Source organism: Pristiophorus japonicus, chromosome 5 (assembly GCF_044704955.1).
Source record: "Pristiophorus japonicus isolate sPriJap1 chromosome 5, sPriJap1.hap1, whole genome shotgun sequence".
Taxonomy (NCBI): Eukaryota; Metazoa; Chordata; class Chondrichthyes; family Pristiophoridae; genus Pristiophorus; species Pristiophorus japonicus.
This window is the reverse complement of record NC_091981.1, coordinates 168,934,462-168,960,700: the sequence shown is the minus strand read 5'-3', so window position 1 is coordinate 168,960,700 and position 26,239 is coordinate 168,934,462. Positions and strand designations below refer to the sequence as shown.

The following is a 26,239-nucleotide window of genomic DNA, read 5'->3' as shown; positions in this document are numbered from 1 at the left end:
ATATAAAGTTGCCCAGACCCAATCACAAAACCCTTCTATGATTTGGCTGGAACAAACATACTATCACCAATTCCTTGGCATTCTTCTGAGGTTGACTGTAGGACCTTTTTTTTGGTTGCAGCTTGTGTCCCGAAGATTGGTTGGCTTCTGTTGCTGTTTCGATTCTGTTCCTGTACTGCTTCCTGGCCTCTGAAGATTGGGTCTTCTTTATACCAAAAAGCAACTTGCAATCTTGAAACTGATTTAACTCGATGACAGCATCAAATATGAATTCTTGATGGCTAATTGTCCCCCATTTAGAGTCATTGTCCATGATTACTTTCGCCACTGCTTGTCTGTAGAGTGAGGTCCTTTACAATGTAACCTTCCTAAGGGGACTTATTTGTTGATTTCTAGCAGCATTCTTATTCAAATGGATCAGGATCCAGTCCATTGTCTCGGACTACACTGCTATCAACCTTTTTGGAGCCATGGTCCAAGGTATGCTTCTTTAATAATGTAATCTCTTAAATAAGAACATACAAACATAAGAAATAGGAACAGGAGTAGGCCATATGGCCCTTGAGCGGCCATATGGCCCCTTGAGCCTGCTCCGCCATTCAATAAGATCATGGTTGATCTGATCATGGACTCAGCTCCACTTCCCCGCCCGCTCCCCATAACCCCTTATCCCCTTATTGTTTAAGAAACTGTCTATTTCTGTCTTAAATTTATTCAATGTCCAAGCTTCCACAGCTCTCTGAGGCAGCGAATTCCACAGATTTACAAGCCTTTGAGAGAAGAAATTTTTCCTCATCTCAGTTTTAAATGGGTGGTCCCTTATTCTAAGATCATGCCCTCTAGTTCTAGTCTCCCCTATCAGTGGAAACATCCTCTCTGCATCCACCTTGTCAAGCCCCCTCATAATCTTACACGTTTCGATAAGATCACCTCTCATTTTTCTGAATTCCAATGAATAGAGACCCAACCTACTCAACCTTTCCTCATAAGTCAACCCCCTCATCCCCGGAATCAACCTAGTGAACCTTCTCTGAACTGCCTCTAAAGCAAATATATCCTTTCGTAAATATGGAAACCAAAAATTCACACAGGTATTCCAGGTGTGGCTTCACCAATACCTTGTCTAGCTGTAGCAAGACTTTGCTGCTTTTATACTCCATCCCCTTCGCAATAAAGGCCAAGATACCATTGGTCTTCCTGATCACTTGCTGTACCTGCATACTATCCTTAAGGTAAATGAATATGTAAATGTTCCTGTATCTTTTCAGACAGAAACCATTAAAGGTGTGAATGTCTCTCTTCTGCTGCTCTGATGATGTCCAATCTTTGACGAACTTTTGGGGGCATCCGAAATGGAGGATGATGCTCCATAGACCCTTGCTGATGACAGTGTCACAGGCTTTTGTAACGTCGAAGAAGGTTGGTGCTGTTCCCTGCATTTTTGGGATGCCCCCAAAAGTACGTCAACATCCTTCGTCTGCTCCACGACTGTTATGTATGCAACCCTAGGTAACCTGTATCACACCGCCACCAGAGGGCATACCTGTTGGAGTCCCAAAGGATCCCATTATCCCTTGGGAGCACTCTATATAAGCAGGCCTCCCATGCTGTACCAACACTATGGAGTTTGAATAAAGGAGCTAAGATCACACTTACTCATGTCTGCAGTACTCGGTTACATCACTTTAATATGAGTTTAACAACTGGCAACGAGATAAGGAACAATCACGCGAAAATGCAGAGAACTGTTGGTATCCTGGAGAAATTCTCAGAAGGGGACGATTGGGAGGCCTTCGTGGAGTTACTCGACCAATACTTCGTGGCCAACGAGCTGGAAGGGGACGAGAATGCTGCCAAGCAAAGAGCGATCCTCCTTACCGTTTGTGGGGCAACAACCTATGGCCTCATGAAGAATCTTCTAGCTCCGGTGAAACCAATGAAGAACTTATGAAGAACTGTGTATGCTGGTCCGGGAGCACCTAAATCCGAAGGAAAGCATTCTGATGGCAAGGTATTGATTTTACACGTGTCAACGGTCTGAAGGCCAGGAAGTGGCGAGCTACGTCGCCGAACTAAAGTGCCTTACAGGACATTGCGAATTCGGTGGATTCCTGGAGCAAATGCTAAGAGACTTCTTTGTGCTTGGCATTGGCCATGAGGTTATCCTTCACAAACTATTGACTGTTGAAACACTGAACCTGAGCAAAGCCATAACGATAGCCCAGGCATTTATGTCCACCAGTGATAGCACCAAACAAATTTTGCAGCACAAAGAGGTTTCGGCAAGTACGTACACAAAGTAACGTCGTTTTCAGGCAGAAATACATATGGCACAACGTACACGTCTGCAGCTGCACGACCTCAGATGACCCAGAGTCTGCCAGCAAACGTTAATGCGAGGCAGTTAATACCTTGTTGGCACTGCGGAGGTGATCATCGAGCCCATCAATGCCAATTCAAACACTATGTGTGCAAAGGCTGTGGAACAATGGGACACCTCCAGCGAATGTGCAGACGAGCTGCAACCCCTGCAAACCACCATGTTACAGAGGAGGATCGATACATGGTGGATCAGCCTAAACTAGAGACTCAAACCGAGGAGGCAGAAGTGTACGGGGTACACACCTTCACCACGAAATGTCCACCGATCATGCTAAAAGTTGAACTGGATGGAATTCCAGTATCCATAGAACTGGACAAGGGTGCGAGTCAGTCTATCATGAGCAAAAAGGCCTTCGATAGGCTGTGGTGCAACAAGGCACACAGGCCTAAGCTTAGCCCCATTCACACCAAGTTAAGGACTTACACTAAAGAGCTGATCCCTGTTATTGGCATCGCAGCAGTAAAAGTCTCCTATGACGGATTGTACCAGGAGATGGCCCCACACTGTTCGGCAGAAGCTGGCTGGGAAAAATTCGCTGGAACTGGGACGACATCCGAACGCTTTCATCCGTAGACTACGCCTCATGTGCCCAAGTTCTGAGCAAGTTCCCGTTGTTGTTTGAGCCAGGCATCGGAAGTTTCTCGGGGGCGAAGGTGCAGATCCAATTGGTTCCCGGTACATGACCCATCCACCACAAGGCACGGGCGGTGCCGTGTATGATGCGAGAGAAAGTGGAAATTGAGCTGGACAGTCTGCAGCGATAAGGCATCATCGCGCCGGTGGAGTTCAACAAGTGGGCCAGTCTGATTGTTCCGGTTCTCAAGGGCGATGGCACAGTCATAATTTGTGGGGACTATAAAGTAATGATTAACCATTTTTCGCTACAGAACCAGTACCCGCTACCCAAGGCAGCCAACCTATTTGCGATCCTGGCTGGAGGAAAGACATTCACCAAGTTGGACCTGACCTCGGCATACATGAAGCAGGAGCTGGCGGAATCTTTGAAAGGCCTCACCTGCATCAACGTGCACAAAGGTGTGTTCATCTACAATAGGTGCCCGTTTAGGATTCGATCGGCTGCGGCAATTTTTCAAAGGAACATGGAGAGCCTGCTAAAGTTGGTTCCGGTGGTGGGCAATGGTAGCCGACTGAGAGCATCAGTGCAGTTCTCTGTGCCTGGTCTGTAGCGGATTACATAGTTATATGCAGACAGCGTGAGCGCCCATCTTTGGATGCGGGCAGAGGCATTGGTATTAATCCCTTTGCTCTCTGAGAATAGCGATATGAGCGGCTTATGGTCAGTTTCTAACCCAAACTTGAGACCAAACAGTTACTGGTGCATTTTTTTCACCTCGTAAACGCATGCCAGAGCTTCTTTTTCAATCATGCTGTCGGCCCTTTCGGCCTTGGACAAACTCCTGGACGCATAGGTGACCGGTTGCAATGTTCCCGATTCGTTTGGAAAGGGCACAGACTGCAAACTTGCTTTTGGTGATGAATACATTTGAAAACGAAAAGTCACCCGTTACGGCTCGCCAGATCAGGACCTGGACCTGGATCCTTTACTGTCCCTTGTAAAAAACTGTGTCCTCCATGGGAGCTGGTCCAGCGTCATAGCGGAGATGCATGAAGAGATCAAGCCGTTGCAGCGGCGCAAAGACGAAATGTCCATACAGGCGGACTGTCTTTTGTGGGGCAATCGCATGGTTTTGCCTAAGAAAGGCAGGGAAACGTTCATACGCGACCTACACAGTACCCACCAGTAATGATGAAAGCAATAGCCAGATCCCATGTGTGGTGGCCCGGCATCGACTCAGATTTGGAGTCATGCATGCACCTATGCAACACTTGCTTTCAACTGAGCAATGCACCCAGAGAGGCACCGCTAAGTTAGTGGTCATGGCCCTCCAAACCGTGGTCTAGGATCCATGTTGACTTTGCAGGCCCGTTTCTAGGCAAAATGTTTTTGGTTGTTGTAGATGCTTATTCAAAATGGATTGAGTGTGTAATAACGTCTGTAAGGACGTCCACTGCCACCATCGAAAGCCTACGAGTCATGTTTGCCACGCACGGCCTGCCTGATGCCCTTGTTACCGATAATGGGCCGTGCTTCACCAGTGCTGAATTCAAGGAATTCATGACCCGCAGTGGGATCAAGCATGCCACATATGCCCCGTTCAAGCCTGCATCCAACGACCAGGCACAACGGCAGTCCAAACCATCAAGTAAAGCTTGAAACGTGTGTCGGAACGCTCCCTACAGACCCGCCTGTCCTGAGTCCTGCTCCGTTAACGCACCAGACCCCACTCGCTCACCGGGGTTCCCCCAGCCGAGCTGCTCATGAAAAGGGCACTCAAAACAAGGCTCTCTCTTGTCCACCCTGATCCCCATGATCACGTCAAGGGCAGGCGGCATCAACAAAGCATGTACCATGATCGCGCAAACTTGTCACGTGATAGTGAAGTCAATGACCCTGTATTTGTGTTCAGCTATGGACATGATCCCAAATGGCTTGCTGGCACCGTCATAGCCAAAGAAGGGAGTAGGGTGTTTCAGGTCAAACTGGCCAATGGACTTACTTGTAGAAAGCATTTGGACCAAACCAAACTACGATTCACAAACAGCCACGAGCAACCCGAAGAGGACACTACCAACTTCGACCCTCCAACACACACACAAGTGGCATCACCGTCGACCGCGAAGCTGAACTCACTATCCCCAGCAGCCTGGCAAGGCCAGCTGCCCAGCAGCCCAGCGAAGAACCAACCAACTCAGCCACACCTGCATTTGTACCAAGATGATCAACAAGGGAGCGAAAAGCCCTTGATCATCTCACCCTGTAGATAAGTGTACTATTGACTTTGGGAGGGAGTGATGTTATGTATGCAACCCTAGGTAACCTGTATCTTACCAGAGGGCATACCTGTTGGAGTCCCAAGGGATCCCAGCATTACTTGGGAGCATTGTATATAAGCAAGCCTCCCATGCTGTACCAACACTCTGGATAAAGGAGCTAAGGTCACACTTACTCATGTCTGCAGTACTCAGTTACATCATTTTATTATGAGCTCAACAACAACGACATGCAGGTCATGATCCTTTACCAACGAATCCATTACAGACCCAATCCACGTCCGGACTGGGGTCAAACAGGGCTGCGTCATTGCCCCAACCCTCTTCTCAATCTTCCTCGCTGCCATGCTCCATCTCACAGTCAACAAGCTCCCCGCTGGAGTGGAACTAAGCTACAGAACCAGTAGGAACCTGTTCAACCTTCGCTGTCTCCAGGCCAGATCCAAGACCACCCCAACCTGTGTCGTCGAGCTACAGTATGTGGACGATGCCTGAGTCTGTGCACATACAGAGGCTGAACTCCAGGACATAGTCAACATATTTACTGAGGCGTATGAAAGCATGGGCTTTACTCTAAACATCCATAAGACAAAGGTCCTCCGCCAACTTGTCCTCGCCACACAGCACTGCCCCCCAGTCATCAAGATCCACGGCGCGGCCCTGGACAACGTGAATCATTTCCCATACCTTAGGAGCCTCTTATCAACAAGAACAGACATTGACGACGAGATTCAACACTGCCTCCAATGTGCCAGTGCAGCCTTCGGCAGCCTGAGGAAAACATTGTTTGAAGACCAGGCCCTCAAATCTGCCAACAAGCTCATGGTCTACAGGGCTGTAGTCATACCCACCCTCCTGTATGGCTCAGAGACATGGATCATGTAGACACCTCAAGTCGCTGGAGAAATACTAACAATGTCTCTGCAAGATCCTACAAATCTCCTGTGAGGACAGACACACCAACATTAGCGTCCTCGACCAGGCCAACATCCCCAGCATTGAAGCACTGACCATACTTGATCAGCTCCGCTGGGCAGGCCACATTGTCCACATGCCAGACACGAGACTCCCAAAGCAAGTGCTATACTCGGAAATCCTTCACGGAAAATGAGCCAAAGGTGGGCAGCGGAAACGTTACAAGGACACCCTCAAAGCCTCCCTGATAAACTGCAACATCCCCACTCACACCTGGGAGTCCCTGGCCAAAGACCGCCCTAAGTGGAGGAAGTGCATTCGGGAGGGCGCTGAGCACCTTGAGTCTCATTGCCATGAGCATGCAGAAATCAAGCGTAGGCAGCGGAAAGAGCGTGCAGCAAACCACCCCCACCCACCCTTTCCCTCAACGACTATCTGTCCCACCTGTGACAGGGACTGTGGTTCTCGTATTGGACTGTTCAGCCACCTAATGACTCATTTTAAGAGTGGAAGCAAGTCTTCCTCGATTCCGATGGACTGCCTACGATGACGATGTCTAATCTCTTGATGAGTCATAGTTTCGTTGCAATGGTTGGGACCATCGAATGTGTGAATGACATTGTCTGTGTTGATTGCCTCTGGCCACCACTCCCTGGCACAGACAAAAAACCACTGAAGGTATGAATTGTCTCTCTTCTGGTGCTCTGATGATTTGGCTGCAATGTTTGCATTAACCCTTTCCTGCCCAGCTCTTTTTGCGGGCTGTAATGCAGTTCTGGCTTTTTATATTTAATAGTCCAATTTTTACCGTTGCGGGGGGAGGAACAGTTCCTGCACACTAGATGTGGGTGACTTTGCTGGAAACACTTGCAGCCTGGAGAAAGTTAAATGTGTGCTGGGAATCCATTCAGCAACAGCTTCTGCCTGAGGAAAGTGATCAACTGTCAGGCGGGAGATTTTATAGTACATTTCATGCTGTCATCTAATCAGCTGGAGCAATGGCCACTCAACTCCCGCCTCAAGCTGACAGACTTGGTTCTCGAGCTGCGTGAATCCTGTGACCAGCCAGGGAATAAAAATAATAACTTTTATTTATATAGCGCCTTTAATGTAATAAAATGTCCCAAGGTGCTAAAGATCTGACAAGTACCTTTTAATGATTTGAATTAGGTCACCTGACACTGCCGGTCAGGTCGCTGCCATATTGGCAAACGCGCCTGAGGGAAAGGCGCGGGGGGGTGAGATGATGGTGGGTTCCCAACGCGCTTCAACTTCTCTCAAATTTCCCATCCAACCCGCCTCAGATCATGCCCGCAGACCCCAGAAAATTCTGGCCTATATATTTCAGTTCCACTAATATTAAAGAAGCTGTATTCCCTAATTTAGCATGATTTTTGGTTGTTAATTATATCATAATTAGTCTATAGTTTTAATTATTAATTTCCCAAATACAAATACAGTGGAACTTCCATTATCCACAATCTTATTAATCAACCAGAATTTTCACAGGAAAAAGCCTTGGGCAGGGCAGAACCTCAATGCACAGCTGGCATCTTGAATGTCGTCCGAGGAGCATGCTATTTTGCTTTATTATACCTGTTAATATTCATAAATTGCACTGTGTCATAATATCAGTGTAATATTGGAGATAATTTTCACCTTCATTGCTGGAATGAAAATAAGGCGGTTTCTACAACGGGCGGGCAATCCACTCTGCCAGATTACTGCCAGAGGGTGAAGGTGAAAATGATTCCCATTGTTGATGTCAAGTGCCATCTTCTGACAGAAAGTAGCCCCTTACATCTATGTAATTAAAAGCATGCATCTAACACCCATCTGTAGTGTCACCTCACTATATGAGATTATCAGAGCGAGGAGACGAGGAGAGACATAAACAAAGGGGAAATGGGAATGAGTCATTTGGGTGGCCAAAGACCACGAACATGGGACTGAAGTGCAGCCAGAAATTGAGGAGCAGCCCCTTCAAATAGTGGACAACTTCACTCTGAAGTTGTGCTTGATGACGTCCTTTAACTCCTCCATTGGATTTCTCTGCTGGAAGATTGGAATGATTGAATAGTATACTGCAGATGCTGGAATCAGAAATAAAAACAGAAAATGCTGGAAATCTCAGCGGCTCAGGCAGCATCTGCGGAGAGAAAAACAGAGTTAACGTTTCGGGTCAAGGACCCTTCGTCAAAACTGGCAAATGTTCGAAAAGAACACATTCTGAAGAAGCACTGAAAGGGGGAGGGGAAGAAAGAACAAAAGGGAAGGTCTATGATAGGGTGGAAGGCAGGAGAGATTAGAGAGAAAAAAGGGATGATGGGCTGAATTGAAATGGTAATGGCTGGAGTTAGAAAAAGGTTAGTCTAGATAGAGTGTGAATGGCAGAATAACGACTAGTTGCCACTGGAGACAAAAAAAAACATAAGCTGGGGGCGGGGAGAGGGGCAGGGAAAGGGAGCCAAAGATGGGGGCAGCGGTTACGCACTGAAATTGTTGAACTTGATGTTGAATTTAGAAGGCTGTAAAGTGCCTAAATGAAAGATGAGGTGCTGTTCCTCGAGCTTGCATTGAGCTTCATTGGAACAGTGTAGGAGACCGAGGGCGGAGATATCGGAGTGGGAGTGGAGAATTAAAGTGACAGGCGGCTGGAAGCTCGGGATCATGCTTACGGACTGAACTATATAAGCACAACTTGGCAACACAATCAAGTTATTTTGAACTCTGAAGCAGAAAAGGTTTGCTGCAACTCAGCCCCCCCACCACTGACTGCAGCCAACATCTGAACTGCCCAGAGGTAGGTGGCACCACTTCCTGCGGGGCTGTGTCCACCCACTGAACTCTGGGAGCTATAGTCTTGCCTGTGGCGGAGTGCGGCTGCGCGGCTGGTTCCGGACTCCAGTTCCCAGGGGGCGGCGCGCGCGCGGCTGCGGTCACGTTGTGTGAGGATGATGGTTGTGAGGAGAGCGGGGCGCGGGGCTTGAGCCCGTGGATAGGCGGCAGGCGGCAGGCGGAGCAGGGCCGGGCTCCCGGAGGCAGAAACATGCAGAAAATAAAGTCTCTCATGGCCCGCCAGGTAACTGCGCAACGTTCGTCCCGGTGTCTGTGCATTAACTCGAGGGGTTTGGGGCCTTAGATGCACGCAGAACCTGTGCGGGGTTAAAGGGGCTGTGCCCCCTGCCCACACCCGGGGGAGGGGCTGTGCCCCCTGCCCACACCCGGGGGAGGGGCTGTGCCTCCTGCCCACACCCGGGGGAGCGGCTGTGCCTCCTGCCCACACCCGGGGGAGGGGGGCTGTGCTGGGGCTCAGGCTCAGCCTTGTGAACCTTTTAGCAGCTGGTTATGGAGCACTTGGTTGAACCAATTTGCCTTTCTGTTCTTGGTGTCAGCTGTGGTTCAGTGGGTAGCCCTCTTGTTTTTGAGGCAGAAGGAGTGGGACTTGAGCACATAAATCGAGGCTGATGCTCCAGTGCAGTGCTGAGAGAGCGCTGCACTGTCAGAGGAGCTGACTTTCAGATGAGAGTCCCCGTCTGCTCTCTTAAGATGGATGTAAAGGATCCCGTGGCATTATTTCGAAGAAGAGCAAGGGAGTTATCCCCAGTGTGATGGCCAATATTTATCCCTCAATCACCATAACAAAAACATTATGTGGTCATTATCACATTGCTGTTTGTGGGAGCTTGCTGTGTACAAAAGTGAAAACATTTTTTTTTAAAGTACTTCATTTGCTGTGAAGCGCTTTGAGACATCCGGTGGTTGTGTTTAGAAATGATTTTAGGGAGCTCGGAGAGAGATTTCAAAGTAGGACCTCAAAAATAGTAATCTCTGGATTACTCCTGGTGCCACATGCTGGTGGGTACATTAATAGGATGATAGAGCAGCTGAATGTGTGGCTGGAGAGATAGTGCAGGAGGGAGGGCTTTAGATTCCTCAGGCATTGGGACTGTTTCTGGCAGAGGTGGGACCTGTACAAGCTGGATGGGTTGTACCTCAACAGAGCCGGGACCAATATCCTCGTTTGGGAGTTTGCTAGTGCTGTTGGGGAGGGTTTAAACTAGCTTGGCAGGGGGCTGGGAAACTGAATAAATTGAGAAGGAAGAGAAGCAAAGCTGAAATTGGAAGGCTGAAAAGTAGAAAGTGAATTTGGAAGACAGAAGAAACAAGGGCTAGAAAATAGACAACAAGGGAGTTTGGCAGTGCGAAATGGTATATACTTCAATGCAAGGAGTCGTCATCATAGGCAGTCCCTCGGAGTTGCTTCCACACTAGAAATGAGTTCTCAGATGACTGAAGAGTCCAATGTGGGACCTACAGTCTCTGTCACAGGTGAGGCAAACAGTGGTTGAAGGAATAGGTGGGTGGATGCCTGGGTTGCCGCCCTCTCCTTCTGCTGTCAACGCTTGGCTTCAGCTTGCTCTCGGCGAAGAGATTTGAGTTGTTCAGCTCCTTCCCGGATGCTTTTCCTCCACTTTGTGCGATCTTGGGTCAGGGATTCCCAGGTGTCGGTGGGGATGTTACATTTTTTTCAAGGAAGTTTTGAGGGTGTCCTTTAAGCATTTCCTCTGCCTACCTGGGGCTCTCTTGCCGTGTCGGAGCCCCGAATAGCGCGCTTGTTTTGGGAGTCTCGTGTCAGGCATGCGGGTGATGTGGCCTGTCCAGCGGAGCTGATCGAGCATGGTCAGTGCTTCGATGCTGGGGATATTGGCCTGAGCGAGGACACTGACATTGGTGCGCCTATCCTGCCGATGGATTTGCAGGATCTTGCGGAGGCAGCGTTGGTGGTACTTGTCCAGTGTTTTGAAGTGCCTGCTGTACATAGTCCATGTCTTTGAGCCATATAGGAGGGCAGGTGTCACTACTGCTCTGTAGACTGGGTTTGGTGCCGGGTTTCAGGTCCTGGTCTTCAAACACTCTCTTCTTCAGGTGACCGAAGGCTGCACTGGCACACTGAAGACGGTGTTGGACCTCGTGGTCGATGTCTGCCCTTGTTAACCGTAGCCTCCCGAGGTATGGAAAATGGTCCACGTTCTCCAAGGTTTCGTCGTGGATTTTGATAACTGGCGGGGGCGGGGGGGCGGGCAGTGCTGTGTGGCAAGGGCAGGTTGGTAGAGGACCTTTGTCTTACAGATGTTTAGTGTAAGGCTCATCCTCTCGTACGCTTCGGTGAAGTGTTGACGATGGCTTGTAGTTCGGGATCCGAGTGTGCGCAGACGCAGGCGGCGTCTGCATACTGTAGTTCGATGCTGGAGGATGGGGTGACCTTGGATCTGGCCTGGAGGTGGCGGAGGTTGAACAGATTCCCCGTTTCTCCTGTAATTTAGCTCTACTCCAGCGGGGAGCTTGCCGAGGATGAGATGGAGCATTGCAGCAAGGAAGGATCGAGAAGAGCATTGGTGCGATGACACAGCCTTGCTTGATGCCGGCCCGAACGTGGAATGGGTCTGTGGTGGATTCATTAGTCAGGATCACTGCTTGCATGTCATCGTGGAGCAGGTGGAGAATGGTGACAAACTTTTGAGGGTAGCCAAATCTGAGGAGGGAGCACCATAATCCCTCATGGTTGACAGCGTCGAAGGTTTTTGTGAGGTCGAAGAAGGCTATGTACAGGTGTTGGTGCTGTTCCCTGCATTTCTCTTGTACCTGCCGCGCGGTGAAGATCATGTCCATTGTGCCCCTTAGTGGGCGGAATCCGCATTGCGACTCTGGGAGGAGTTCTTCAGCCACAGGAAGACGACGATTGAGGAGGATTCTTGCGATGACTTTCCCGATGGTCGACAGCAGGGAGATTCCTCTGTAGTTACCGCAGTCAGACTTGTCACCTTTCTTGAAGATGGTATGATTACAGTGTCTCTGAGATCTCCTGGTATGTTCTCTTCCTTCCAATTAAGAGAGATGAGGTCATGGATCCACACCAGTAGTGCTTCTCCGCCAAGTTTTAGTGCTTCAGCGGGGATTTCATCTGCTTCTGATGACTTGTTCTTCAGTTCACAGAAGGCCTTTTCAACCTCGTGCCAGGCTGGGGTTGTGCTGAGATGGCGGCGGGTGGCATGCTGTGGGATTGAGTCGAGGACAGTCTTGTTGAAAACAAGAGTCTCGGTTGAGGAGATCCTCGAAGTGCTCCTTTTAGCGGGCACTGACTGCCTCGCTGTCCTTGACGAGCACCTCTCCGTTCTTGGCCAGTAGTGGGGTAGGGCCGAGGGTGCTTGGGCCGTAGGTCGTCTTGATTGTGCTGAAGAATCCTCGCACATCGTGGTTGTCGGCTAGCTGCAAGGAGTATAGGGGATAAGACGGATGAGCTGCGAGCACAGATAGACACTTGAGTATAAGAAACAATTACAGCTGTGAGTCGGGATGATATGTTACAGAAGGATCATCAAATGAGGCCATATTGGTTGAATTGAAGAACAAATAAGTGGCGATTACACTGTTGGGATTGTACTATAGACCCCCAAGCAATCAGAGGGAGATGGAAGAGCAAATATGTGGGCAAAAATGATCAGGTAATAGTAGGGGATTTCAATTCCCCTAATAACTGGTATAAAATTAGTGTGAATGGCATAGAGGGTGCAGAATTCCTAAAATGCATTCAGAACTTTTTTAGCCAGTATATAACAAACCCAACAAGGGAGGGGGGGTTTCTGGACTTAGATTTATGGAATGAAGCTGGGCAGGTGGAAGGGATATCAATTGGAGAGCATTTTGGTGCTAGTGATCATAATTCAGTTAAATTTAGGGTAGTTAAGGAAAAGGACAAAATAGACCAGGAATAAAAGTTCTCGATTTATGAAAAGCCAATTTTGCTACGCTGAGATGGGATTTAGCCAAAATGGTTTGGAAACAGCTACTTGATGGTACATCAGTGGGAGGCATTCAAGGAGGAGGTCCTGAGGGTTCAGAGCAAGTATGTTGCTTGAAGAAAAAGGGTGGGGCTAACAAATCTAGAGTCCCCTGGATGTCAAGGGTCATAAAGGGCAAGATAAAGAAAAAAAAGGGAAGCTTATGACAGATACCGGGAACTCAACATTGCAGAAACTCTAGAAGAGTATAGAAAGTGCAGGTGTCCAATTAAAAAGGAAATTAAGAAAGCAGAGAAAGCATGAAAACATTTTGGCAAGTAAAATCAGGGAAAACTCAAAGATGTTTTATAAATACATTAAGAGCAAGGGGATAACTAGAGAAAGAGTGGGCCCTATTAGAGACCATAAAGGTAATCTGTGTGTGGAGGCGGAAGACGTGAGTATGGTTCTTAATGAATACTTTGCGTTTTTTTTCTCGAGAGGGGCAATGCAGACTTTGCAATGGGGAGGAGTGTGAAATATTAGATGAGATAAACATAGTGAGAGAGGAAGTATTAAGGGGCTTAACAGCTTTGAAAGTGGATCAATCCCCAGGATGAAATGTATCCCAGGCTGTTGAGAAGCAAAAGAGGAAATAGCAGAGGCTCTGACTATCATTTTCCAATCCCATCTGATTACAGTATGGTGCCGGAGGAATGGTACCATGGTACCGTTGTACCTTTGCTTAAAAAGGGAGAAAGGGATAGACTGAGTAATTAATTACAGGCCAGTCAGCCTAACTCGGTGGTGGGAAAATTATTGGAAAAAATTCTGAGGGATAGGATAAATCTTCATTTAGAAAGACACGGATTAATCAAGGACCGTCCGCATAGATTTGTTGAGGGAAGGTCGAGTCTGACGAACTTGATTGAACTTTTTGAGGAGGTAACGAGGGTCGATGAGGGTAGTGTGTCTGATGTAGTGTATATGGATTTTAGCAAGGCTTCCGATAAGGTCCTAAATGGCAGGCTGATCATGAAGCTAAAAGCCCTTGGGATCCAGGGCAAAGTGGCAAGTTGGATCCAAAATTGGCTCGGAGGCAGGAAGCAATGTTTGATGGGTATATTTGTGACTGGAAGGCTCTTTCCAATGGGGTTCTGCAGGGCTCAGTACTAGGTCCCTTGCTTTTTGTGGTATAAATCAATGATTTAGACTTGAATGTAGGGGGTATGATTCAGAAGTTTGCAGATGATGTTAAAATTGGCTGTGTGGTTGATAATGAAGAAGAAAGCTGTAGAATGCAGGAAGCTATCAATCAACTGGTCAATAATAATAAAAACAGAAATGCTGGAAATCTCAGCGGGTCAGGCAGTATCTGTGGAGAGAAAAGCAGAGTTAACGTTTCGGGTCGACGACCCTTTGTCAGAAGTGGAGAGCATTGGAACAGAACACATTCTTCAGAAACACAAAGTGGGGGAGGGGAAGAAAGAACAAAAGGGAAGATCTGTGATAGGGTGGAAGGCAGGAGAGATTAGGAAGACAAAAGGGATGATGGGCCGAATTGAAATGGTAATGCCAGGAGTTAGAAAAACATTAGTCAAGATAGGGTGTGAATAGCGGAATAATGAACTTGTCAGGTGGGCAGAACATTGGCAAATGGAATTAAATCTGTAGAAGTGTGAGGTAATGCATTTGAGAAAGGCTAAAGAGGCAAGGGAATACACATTAAATGGTAGGCCACTGAGATGTGTAGAGGAACAAAGGGACCTTGGAGTGCATCTCCACACATCCCTGAAGGTAGCAGGCCAGGTAGATAACGTGTTAAGAAGACATATGGAATACTTGCATTTATTAGCTGAGGCCTAGAAAACAAGAGCAAGGGAGGTTATGCTAGATCTCTCTAAACACTAGTTAGGCCACAGCTGGAGTGCTGTGTGCAGTTCTGGTCACCACATTGCAGGACATATGTGATTGCACTAGAGAGGGTACAGAGGAGATTTACGAGGATGTTGCCTGGACTGGAGAATCTTAGCTATGAGGAAAGTTTGGATAGGCTGGGGTTGTTTTCATTGGAACAGAGGAGGCGGAGGGGAGACCTTATTGAGGTGTATAACATTGAGGGGCCTAGATAGAGTGGATAGGTAGGAACTATTTCCCTTAGCAGAATGATCAACAACCAGGGGGCATAGATTTAAAGTAATTGGTAGGAGGTTTAGAGGGGATTTGAGGGGAAATTGATGCTGGTCTGGAACTCACTGCCTGTAAGGATGGTAGAGGCAGAAGCCCTCACCACATTTTAAAAAGTACTTGGATGTGCACTTGAAGTGCCGTAACGTACAGGGCTTCGGACCAAGAGCTGGAAAGTGGGATTAGACTGGATAGCTCTTTGTCGGCCGGCTCGAACACGATGGGCCGAAGTGGCCTCCTTCCGTGCTGTAAATTTCTATGATTCTATGTGCAGTCTAGTGGGGTCAAAATGAGGATAAAGTGACTTTACAACACAAAATTTAATAAAATTAAGTATTACATGATACATATTTTAGTTAGTAATTTAAAAATGGTGAATAATAAATTTAAATGGGCAAAGCTGTATATTTTAGTGTTCTTTATAAAGCCATTTACCTTCGATATGATGTTGCCCCAGTTAGGAACTATAAAGATGTGTAAAATTTTTGAAAACTGAAAGAATCTCCATTTTCATTACATTTAAGGTTTATCAATGCATCCTTGGTAGCATTCGCTTTTTCTGTTTGTATTGCATGTATAATGTTACCTCATGAAAAATGTTTCCAGGGTTTAGAATGTACCTGCTATGTCTTTTATGCTCAAATTTGCTGAAGTGTTCAAAGAATTGAGACAGTGTGTTAGTAAAATAATGGACATACTGTCCTGAACTGACTGGATCCATGTTTAAAAAAAATTGTTCTCATCGCCGCATCGAGCATGCAGAAATCAAGCGCAGGCAGCGGAAAGAGCCTGCGGCAAACCAGTCCCACCCACCCTTTCCCTCAACGACTATCTGTCCCACCTGTGACAGGGACTGTAGTTCTCGTATTGGACTGTTCAGCCACCTAAGGACTCATTTTAAGAGTGGAAGCAAGTCTGAGGGACCACCTATCATGATGTTGGCAAGGCTTCATTTATTACCCTGAGAAGATAGTTACAGGCTACCACCTTGAACTTGTTTTATTACAATCAAGTTGCTTGCTCGGCTATTTCAAAGGGTATTAAAAGTCAATGATGTAGAAACATAGAAACGTAGAAAATAGGCAAAGGAGTAGGCCATTCGGTCCTTCGAGCCTGCACCACCATTCAATATGATCATGGCTGATCATGCAACTTCAGTACCCCATTCCTGCTTTCTCTCCACACCCCTTGATCCCTTTAGCCATAAGGGCCACATCTAACTCCCTTTTGAATATATCTAACGAACTGCCCTCAACAACTTTCTGGGGTAAAGAATTCTACAGGTTAGGGTGGGATTGGAGTCATACAGGCCAGACCAGTTAGAGGTAGCAGGTTCCCTTCCCTGAAGAACATTACAGAACCAGTTGGGTTTTTACAACAATCCCATCACAACTGTGAGGGCCTTGTATGATTAAGTTGTTGTTGTGTTCAGCAGAATCATGAGTAAATGCTATGTTCAACATAAATTCATTTTCCCCCTTTTAAATTGTTTTGTGCTTTTCAAATGAGGCTAATTTTAATGAATGGAAGTCTACCTGCAAATCCACTGGAAGGATAGACGCACCCACGTCAGTGTTCTCGATCAGGCCAACATCCCCAGCATCGAAGCACCAACCACACTCGACCAGCTCCGTTGGGCGGGCCACATTGTCCGTATGCCCGACACGAGACTCCCAAAGCAAGCGCTTTACTCGGAACTCCTACACGGCAAGCGAGCCGCAGGTGGGCAGAGGAAACGTTTCAAGGACACCCTCAAAGCCTCCTTGATTGCGCAACATCCCCACCGACACCCGAGAATCCCTGGCCCAAGACCGCCCTAAGTGGAGAAAAAGCATCCGGGAGGGCGCTGAGCACCTCGAGTCTTGTCGCCGAAAGCATGCAGAAACCAAGCGCAGACAGCGGGAGGAGTGGCAAACCAGACTCCCCACCCACCCTTTCCTTCAACGACTGTCTATCCCATCTGTTACAGAGACTGTAATTCCCATATTGGACTGTACAGACACCTGAGAACTCACTTTTAGAGTGGAAGCAAGTCTTCCTTGATTTCAAGGGACTGCCTATGATGATGATGATGACCCATTTTGGACACAGGTGTTGGCATCAAGCAATCCCAGATTAGGAATAGCACAGCCACAAACTCTCTTCCCAACATGCCTCAGTCCCAACCTCGAGCAGCTCTGACTGCACAATATGACATTTTTTCGTTTCCCACATGAGCCACCCTGTGGTCTCTGAGTGAGATTGCCTATTAGTACTGAATTTGGAATAATTTTGTGCTGTCGGCCAATATGCACAAGCAACTGGCTTGAAATCATGTAGAACCTGTGTAGCCATCAATGAGAGAGCAGCCTTTTGCAGGCCCACAAAGTTCAAAATAAGCAGGCAGAGGAGACTTTCATCCCATCAATCTGGGTTGAATTTGAACTCGAGTCCCAGAGGTTAAGTCCAAGAGTCTAACCCACTGCACCAGAACATTTATTTTTTAATTAACATTCCATCTCATTTCAAACGTTGCAGGGTTTGAGTGTGAGGGACACTGTATGCACTGTTCTCTATTGACACCAATTCAAACAATGCAGTTTAGCAATATAGGAAATGATTTTCTCCAATCCCAGCTGAAACTGCTAATGTTCTGCAAGAATTAAAGAGTTCAAATACCTTTGAAGGCTGTGATTCACACTGTATTTCTTAGCTGCAGGTGCAATATTGTTGCGTAGGTAGTGAACCACAAGTGACTAACTTCAAATATTTATACCAGTTCTCAGTACAGGTTAAAACAAGCTTCGAATGATTGCAGAGTTGTCTTTGAAGCAGAATAATGAGTATATGAAATGTTCTTACTGCACTTAAACTATGAAAAATATTAACCGCTACTTTATAGAATTTTGCCCTTCTAAACTTGTGTTGTGTCTGGAGAGAATATTTTAGAACACAAGAACATAAGAAATAGGAACAGTAGTCGGCCATACGGTCCCTCGAACCTGCTCCACCATTCAATAAGATCATGGTTGATCTGATCTTGGCCTCAACTCCACTTTCTTGCCCACTCCCCATAACCCTTGACTCTCCTATAGTTCAAAAATATGTCTCTCTCAGCCTTGAATATATTTAATGACTCAGCTTCCACAGCTCTCTGGGGTAGAGAATTCCAAAGATTCACAACCCTCTGAGAGAAGAAATTCCTCCTCGTCTCTGTCTTAAATGGACGACTCCTTATTCTGAAAATGCGCCACCTAGTTCTAGATTCCTCCACGAGGGGAAACATCCTCTCTGCATCTATCCTGTCAAGCCTCCTCAGAATCTTTTATGTTTCAATAAGATCATCTCTCATTCATAAGAACATAAGAAATAGGAACAGGAGTAGGCCATACGGCCCCTCAAGCCTGCTCCGCCATTTAGTATGATCATGGCTGATCCGATCATGGACTCAGGTCCACTTCCCTGTCCTCTCTCCATAACCCCTTATTGTTTAAGAAACACACTATTTCTGTCTTAAATTTATTCAGTGTCCCAGCTTCCACAGCTCTCTGAGGCAGCGAATTCCACAGATCCACAACCCTCTGAGAAGAAATTTCTCCTCATCTCAGTTTTAAATGGGTGGCCCTTTATTCTAAGATTATGCCCTCTAGTTCTAGTCTTCCCTATCAGTGGAAACATCCTCTCTGTATCCACCTTATCAAGCCCCCTTAGATCACCTCTCATTCTTCTGAATTCCAATAAGTAGAGGTCCAACCTACTCAACCTTTCCTCATATGTCAACCCCCTCATCTCCGGAATCAACCTAGTCACCCTTCTCTGAACTGCCTCCAAAGCAAGTATATCCTTTCGTAAATATTGAAACCAAAACTGCACGCAGTATTCCAGGTGTGGCCTCACCAATACCCTGTACAACTATAGCAAGACTTTCCTGCTTTTATACTCCATCTCCTTTGCAATAAAGGCCAAGATTCCATTGGCCTTCCTGATCACTTGCTGTACCTACACACTAACCTTTTGTGTTTCATGCACAAGTATCCCCAGGTCCTGCTGTACTGCAGCACTTTGCAATCTTTCTCCATTTAAATAATAACTTGTTCTTTGATTTTTTTCTGTCTAAGTGCATGACCTCACACTTTCCAACATTATACTCCACCTGCCAAATTTTTGCCCACTTACTTACCCTGTCTATGTCCTTTTGCAGATTTTGTGTGTCCTCCTCACACATTGCTTTTCCTCCTATCTTTGTATCGTCAGCAAACTTGGCTACGTAACACTCAGTCCCTTCCTCCAAGTCGTTAATATAGATTGTAAACTAATGAGTATAGGCCCATCCTGCTCAACCTTTCCTTATAAGCCAACCCCTTCATCCCAGGAATCAACCTAGTGAACCTTCTCCGAACTGCCTCCAATGCAAGTGTATTCCTCCTTGAATAAGGGGAGACCAAAACTGTACGCAGTACTCTAGGTGTGGCCTCACCAACACCATGTACAGTTGTGGCAAGACTTTCCTACTTTTATACTCCCATCACCCTTGCAATAAAGGCCAACATTCCATTTGCCTTCCTAATTACTTGCTGTACATGCATGTTAACTTTGTGTTTCATGTATGAGGACACCCAGATCCCTCTACTGCAGCATTCTGTAGTCTCTCCATTTAAATAATATTTTGCTTTTCTATTCTTCCTACCAAAGTGGATAACCTCACATTTTCCCACATTAAACTCCATCTGCCAATTTTTTGCCCACTCACTTAACCTGTCTATATCCCTTTGCAGACTCTTTGAGTCCTCCTCACAACTTGCTTTCCCACCTAACTTTGTATCGTCAGCCTAGAAGATCCTTTACTACGGAGATCATTAATTAATCCTGTCTTATTATACATTACCAGATCTAAAACAGCCTGTTCCCTGGTTCGTTCAACAATGTATTGTTCTAAGAAACTGTCCCGAATACACTCTGTGAACTTGTCCTCAAGGCTACCTGTGCCAATTTGATTTGTCCAATCTATATGAAGATTAAAGTCACCCACGATTATTGCAGTACCTTTTACAAGCCCCCATTATTTCTTGATTTATACTCTGTCCTACAGTATAGCTACTGTTAGGGGGCCTATAGACTACTCCCACCAGTGACTTTCCCTTGCTATTTCTTATCTCCACCCAAACTGATTCGACATCTTGATCTTCTGAGCCAAGATCACTTCTCAGTACTGTACTGATCTCATCCTTTATTAGCAGAGCTACCCCACCTTTTCTTTTGTACCTATCCTGAAATATTCAGTTCCCAGCCTTGGCCATTTTGGTCTCTGTAATGACTATAAGATCATACCCATGTGTTTCTACTTGTGCCATCAATTCATCCATCTAGTTATGAATGCTGCATGCATTCAGATAAAGGGCGTTTAATTTTATCGCTTTACTATTACCATTTTTCCCTACTCTGACCCTATTTGCTGGTACACTCTTATGTTTGTACATACGCTCTGTCCCTTTCTGTCACACTCTGATTATCATTACCCATATTGCTACCCTGCACTATTGCCTTGTCCTTTCTCTTTAACTTTCTAAATTTTCCCTCACCCGACCACTGCTCCCCCACACATTTTTTAGTTTAAAGTCCTATCAACAACAACAACTTGTATTTATATAGCGCCTTTAACGTAGTGAAACGTCCCAAGGTGTATCACAGGAATATTATGAGATTAAAAAATTGACACCGAGCCACAAGGACAAATTAGAGCAGGTGACTAAAAGCTTTGTCAAAGAGGTAGGTTTTAGGGAGCATCTTAAAGGAGGAGGTAGAGAGGCGGAGAGGTTTAGGCAGGGAATTCCAGAGCTTGGGGCCCATGCAACAGAAGGCACTAATGGTTGAACGATTATAATCAGGGATGCTCAAGAGGACAGAATTAGAGGTCCTAGTTATTCGATTCGCCAGGACACAAGTCCCAATCCGGTTTAAGTGGAGCCCGTCCCGATGGAACAGCTCCCTCTTTCCCCAGCTCTGGTGCCAGGCCCCATGAATTGAAACCGCTTCTTTCCACACCACTCTTTGAGCCACACATTTAACTCTCTGATCTGCTTGACCCTATGCAATTTGCATGTGGCTCAGATAGTAATCCAGAGATAATAACCTTGAGATTCTGCTTATTAATTTAGACTCTCAACAGAACCTCATTCTTAGTTCTATCTATGTCATTGGTTCCTACATGGACCATGACAACTGGATCCTCCTCCTCCCACTCCAAGTTCTTCTCCAGCCGCGAGGAGATATCTTTAACCCTGGCACCGGGTAAGCAACACAACCTCTGGAACTCCCTGTCGCGGATGCAGAGAATGGTATCTATCCCCGACTATACTGTCCCCTATCATTACCACATTCCTTCCTTCCTTCCTCCGCCCACTTCGATGGCCCCCTGTACCACGGTGGCGTGGTCAGTTTGCCTATCCTCCCTGCAGTCCCTTTCCTCATCCATACAGGGAGCAAGTACCTCGTACCTGCTGGACAGGGTCAAGGATTGAGGCTCCTCTATCACTATATTCTGGGTTCCCATACCTTCCTTTCTCGCAGTCACACCCTCCTGCTCCTGACTAACTCTAAAGTACTATTTAACGTTAAGGGTGTGACTGCCTCCTGGAACAAAGTGTCCAGGTAACTTTCTCCCTCCCTGATGCATCGCAATGTCTGCAGCTCGTATTCCAGCTCAACAACTCTGAGCCGAAGTTCCTCGAGTTGCAGACACTTACTGCAGATGTGGGTGCTCGGGATCACGATGCTCTCCGCCAGCTCCCACATGTTGCAGTTATGATACACCGCCTGCCCTGCCATCTCTAACCTTGTTTTATTTATTAATTAGTTAAAGCTTTTATTCAATCGATATTTTAGTTTTATTGTTTGTTTTATTTTATCTGTCCTAAGTTGATTTAATAAGTACTAGCAAGTTACAGTTTCTCGACTCTTAATTTAAACCTCTTCCCGAACTTAGACAGCAAAGAAAAGCTGTTAGACGCACCAACCAATCACCTACCTGCTCTCTTGTGATGTCACGCTTCGATTTTTTTTTTTCTTTTCACCACGCTCTTTAGTCACTCCGCTTGCTGTGCTCCCACTTGGGTTTGCTCCTCTGGTCTCGGGCTCCTGCCGCCATGCTCTTTATTCACTCTGATCGTTGTGCTCCCACTCAGGTTTGCTTTGCACTTTGCAACACTATATTGGGGGTTGCTGGTGGTCACTGGTGTTGGGTGAAATTTGAGAGGATAAATTAAGAGTGCTGTATCACATCATTAAAGTTTATCAGCACATTGCTGTAAAAGTTTCATATTGCAAAATATCCCAAATGAAGATTATGAAAGATGAAAAATGTTTTTTAAAAAATTGATGTATTTATGGAAAAAAATCAATTGCTGTATGAGCAACTCAATACGATGTCCATTGTTACAGAACATTATTGTTGACCCTGGTGCAGCTCTATTCTACGATGGAGAATTAGTCTTGAAGCTGGTACACTTCAGCAGTACTGCTAGTTTTGAATTGGGATGCAAAGTACAGCATAGCATGTTGAAGAGTTTATATGTTTTTCTGTATTATGATTGTTGTCATTGATTTATTCCAACACTAAGCATTTGGTTTTGTTTTTTTTACTTGCAGGGCCTGAAAAGTCCCCAAGAAAGTCTCCCAGAGGTCAAATCTCCTGTGGAAAATTTTCGAATCCCCAGCAAGGTATTGTCAAAATTTGTCATATTGCCTACCTTTTTGTGGTGTATAACTGGTTCATGCATAATGAAATTTTCTATATGGGCTGACAGGGCCGTTTAATAATCCCATTTCTCTTTTTTTGGAACAGAAGTACTCTGGCAGTTCATTAAATGTTTAACAGAAACGGTAGAAAAATCTCCCCCCCCCCCCCTCCCCCCCAAAAAAAAATAATTTGGTATATTAGCAATGAGGAAGACTAATGGAGAAAATATATAATCATTTACAATGATACTGGAAGGTTATTCACAAATGAATAAAATTATAGAATAGTACTGCACAGGAGGAGGCCATCCGGCCCATCAAGTCTGTGGCAGCTCTTTCGAAGTATTTATCCAATACAGGTTATCCGGGACCCTCCGGATCTGGCCTGTTCTGGATAAGGGATTTTTCTGGACGAGGGATGGTCATGTTAAATTGGATGGTACAGGTATTGAGCAAGGGGATATCGGGGCTGGCTGGCTTGGGGCTGGGAGTGTGGTCGAGAGATCATGGGAGGTGGGTGGTGGATTGCGGGGTCAAGCCAGCAATTGAGAGTGTCAACAATGAGGAAGGACTTCACTTTGTTCATGTCGGAGTTCTGCGCATGCACCACCCAGTGGCCGGGAATGGTTCCGGATAAGGGAGGTTCAACCTGTACCCTTTTGAAAGCTACTATTGAATCAAATCTGTTCTCAGGCAGTGCATTCCAAATCCTAACCCCTTGTTGCATAAAAAAATGTTTTCCTCACGTCGCTTCTGGTTCTTTTGCCAATTACCTGAAATCTGTGCCCTCTGGTTATTGACCCTTCAGCCTTTGGAAACAGTTTATCTTTATTTACTTGATTTTAAACACCTCTGTTAGATCTTCTCAGCCTTCTCTGCTCCAAGGAGAACAACAATTTGTTGAACAGGAGAATGTTATAAACATTTTCTGCAACAGTTAACTTGTGTCCCTTATAGTGTATTAGAAGTTTTAAAAATCATTCCAATAATACTTGGGCAAGAAACTGAGTACAAAACGTTTTATCACTGAGTAATGTAATGAATACGCTACAGTACTTTATATGAGGTTGTGAATAAATGGTGTGTCAAGTTTAATGTATTGACAAACCAGCTAATATAAATTTGTATTCTAGCAAACAGCCGTCCACTGAGCGTGACTCAAAGGCCAAGCAGTCACCTAAGGAAAATAGACAAGTTTAAGTTCATCAGAGTATCGCCTTCAGTATACAGGAGAAACGTATTTTAATGACTATGTTGTCAACACGCCAAGTGTTAATTGTATTCAGGTGATAGGTATTAATTGGGAACTCTTGTGTTCATATATATGGGAGCAGGCTCGGGAAGGGAGGAAGGTGGTGAGCTTATCTTGATATGTCTCTAAAAGGCTTGTAAGTGACTGAAGACGAGGCTCCAGTGTTCTATCCACCTTTTACATGGTAGCAGAGAATGGTTGCCTAAAAGTGAAGGTTGGAAACTATGATTTATTCTGGGGCACAAAACTTTTGAAAGCTACCTAGTGGCATATTGTGGAAAATTGTAGAAAGCAAGTTGAAATAGTCGAGGTACGATTGCCTTCTGACGTTCTCAGAATTTGAACCGTATGACCAGTGGAAGAATGAGGTTGATATTTTTTTAATTCATTCATAGGATTTGGGTGTTGCTGGCAGGGCTGGCATTTATTGTTCATCCCTAATTACCCTTGAGAAGGTTGTGGCGTGCCGCCGCCTTGAACCTCTGCAGTTCGTGAGGTGAAGGTACTCCCACAGTGCTGTTAGGGAGGGAGTCCCAGGATTTTGACCCAGCGACGATGAAGGAATGGCGATATATTTCCAAGTCAGGATGGTGTGTAACTTTAAGGGGAACTTGGTGGTGGTGTTTCAATGCTCCTACTGTCCTTGTCCTTCTAGGTGGTCGAGGTCACAGGTTTGGGAGGTGCTGTCGAAGAAGCCATGGCAAGTTGTTGCAGTGCATCTTGTAACTGATACACACTGCAGCCACGGTGCGCCAGTGGTGGAGAGAGTGAATGTTTAAGGTGCTGGATGGGGAGCCATTCAGCGGGCTGCTTTGTCCTGGATGGTGTCGAGCTTCTTGAGTGTTGTTGGAGCTGCACTCATCCAGGCAAATGAAGAGCATTCCATCACACTTCTGATTTGTGCCTTGTTCATTCTCGAACACCTCAAGGAATTGACAGCTTTGAAATTTTAGACATCTGATGACCTGAGTGCAGTTTTAATTTTTTTTAGTACATTTATTGAAAATGAAGTACTGGCTGACTGAACGATCTTTTGATAAATGGAGATGGTTACCACTTGGGCTAAATGGTGGGACACTACTAATACTGATCAACGAACATTTGTTGTGAAGTAGGTAAAGGCGAAATGTGATGGTTCGGTTTGCAATGGCATGAGAAAACAAACAAAAGTTCTGGAACATGTTTGATATCTGTAAACTATGTTTCAGGTGTAAACTCATCAGAACTGGAAATGTCTGAGTCTTAAATGGGACTGAACAAAATGAGGTGGGAAGAGACTGTGATCAGTAATTGTCAATTAGAAATGCTGACTTCTACCACAGAGAGTATTGTGTTCCTAATACAGATGAGGCTGCACACAGGGAGGTTAAAGTAACAGTGACCTCAGTCTTTAATAAGACACTCCAGAGTGAGGAATAGGCCTTAGGGGCCGGCTTATATACAGTGCTCCCAAGGGATGCTGGGATCCCTTGGGACTTCAGGGGATGAGCTCCCTGGTGGCGGAACATGGGAGTACATGCTTTACAGATACAAAATATCACTTCCCCGCCCCCCCCCCCCCCCCCCCTAAAGTCAAAGTGAAAACTATTTACAAGGTGAGGCGGTCGGGAGCCTTTCTTTCTCTGGTGGACCGCCTCGATACAAATGTCTGTTCTGGTGTGTTGGCTGTGCCCTCGCTGGGCTGGCGTGTTGTTGGCCCTGCAGGGCTGCTAGGTGAGCCTGGCCTTGCTGGGCTGTTGAGCGAGATGGGTTCGATTTCCTGGTCCGGCTTGGTGTCGTTGATCCTTTGGGTGTGTTTTGTGGGCTCGAAAAAGGTGGTGTCTGCTGTGGGTTGTTCAGGGCAGTCTGTGAACTGCAGCCTCGTTTGGTCCAGGTGCTTTCTGCAAATTTGTCCATTGTCTAGTTTGACTACAAACACCCTATTCCCTTCTTTAGCTATCACTGTGCCCGGAATCCACTTAGGACCATGTCCATAGTTTAGCACATACACAGGGTCATTCAGATCAATTTCCCGTGACACAGTGGCGCGACCATCGTTTACATTTTGTTGCTGCTGCCTGCTCTCTACCTGATCATGCAGTTTGGGGTCAACCAGCGAGAATCTGGTTTTTAGTGTCCTTTTCATGAGTAGCTCAGCCGGGGGCACCCCTGTGA

The 26,239-nt window shown here is 46.1% G+C and overlaps 1 protein-coding gene across 1 annotated transcript in view; it reads left to right on the top strand.

Annotated features, from left to right (window-relative positions):
• The first annotated feature begins 9,035 nt into the window (after positions 1–9,035).
• vps50 (VPS50 EARP/GARPII complex subunit) overlaps positions 9,036–26,239 on the top strand; it is a 351,039-nt gene continuing 333,835 nt past the window's right edge. Inside the window, exons 1-2 of the mRNA XM_070881083.1 lie at positions 9,036–9,233; positions 22,744–22,815. Coding sequence (XP_070737184.1) covers positions 9,201–9,233; positions 22,744–22,815 — 105 coding nt within the window. The 5' untranslated portion in view covers positions 9,036–9,200. The remainder of the gene's footprint in view (positions 9,234–22,743; positions 22,816–26,239) is intronic.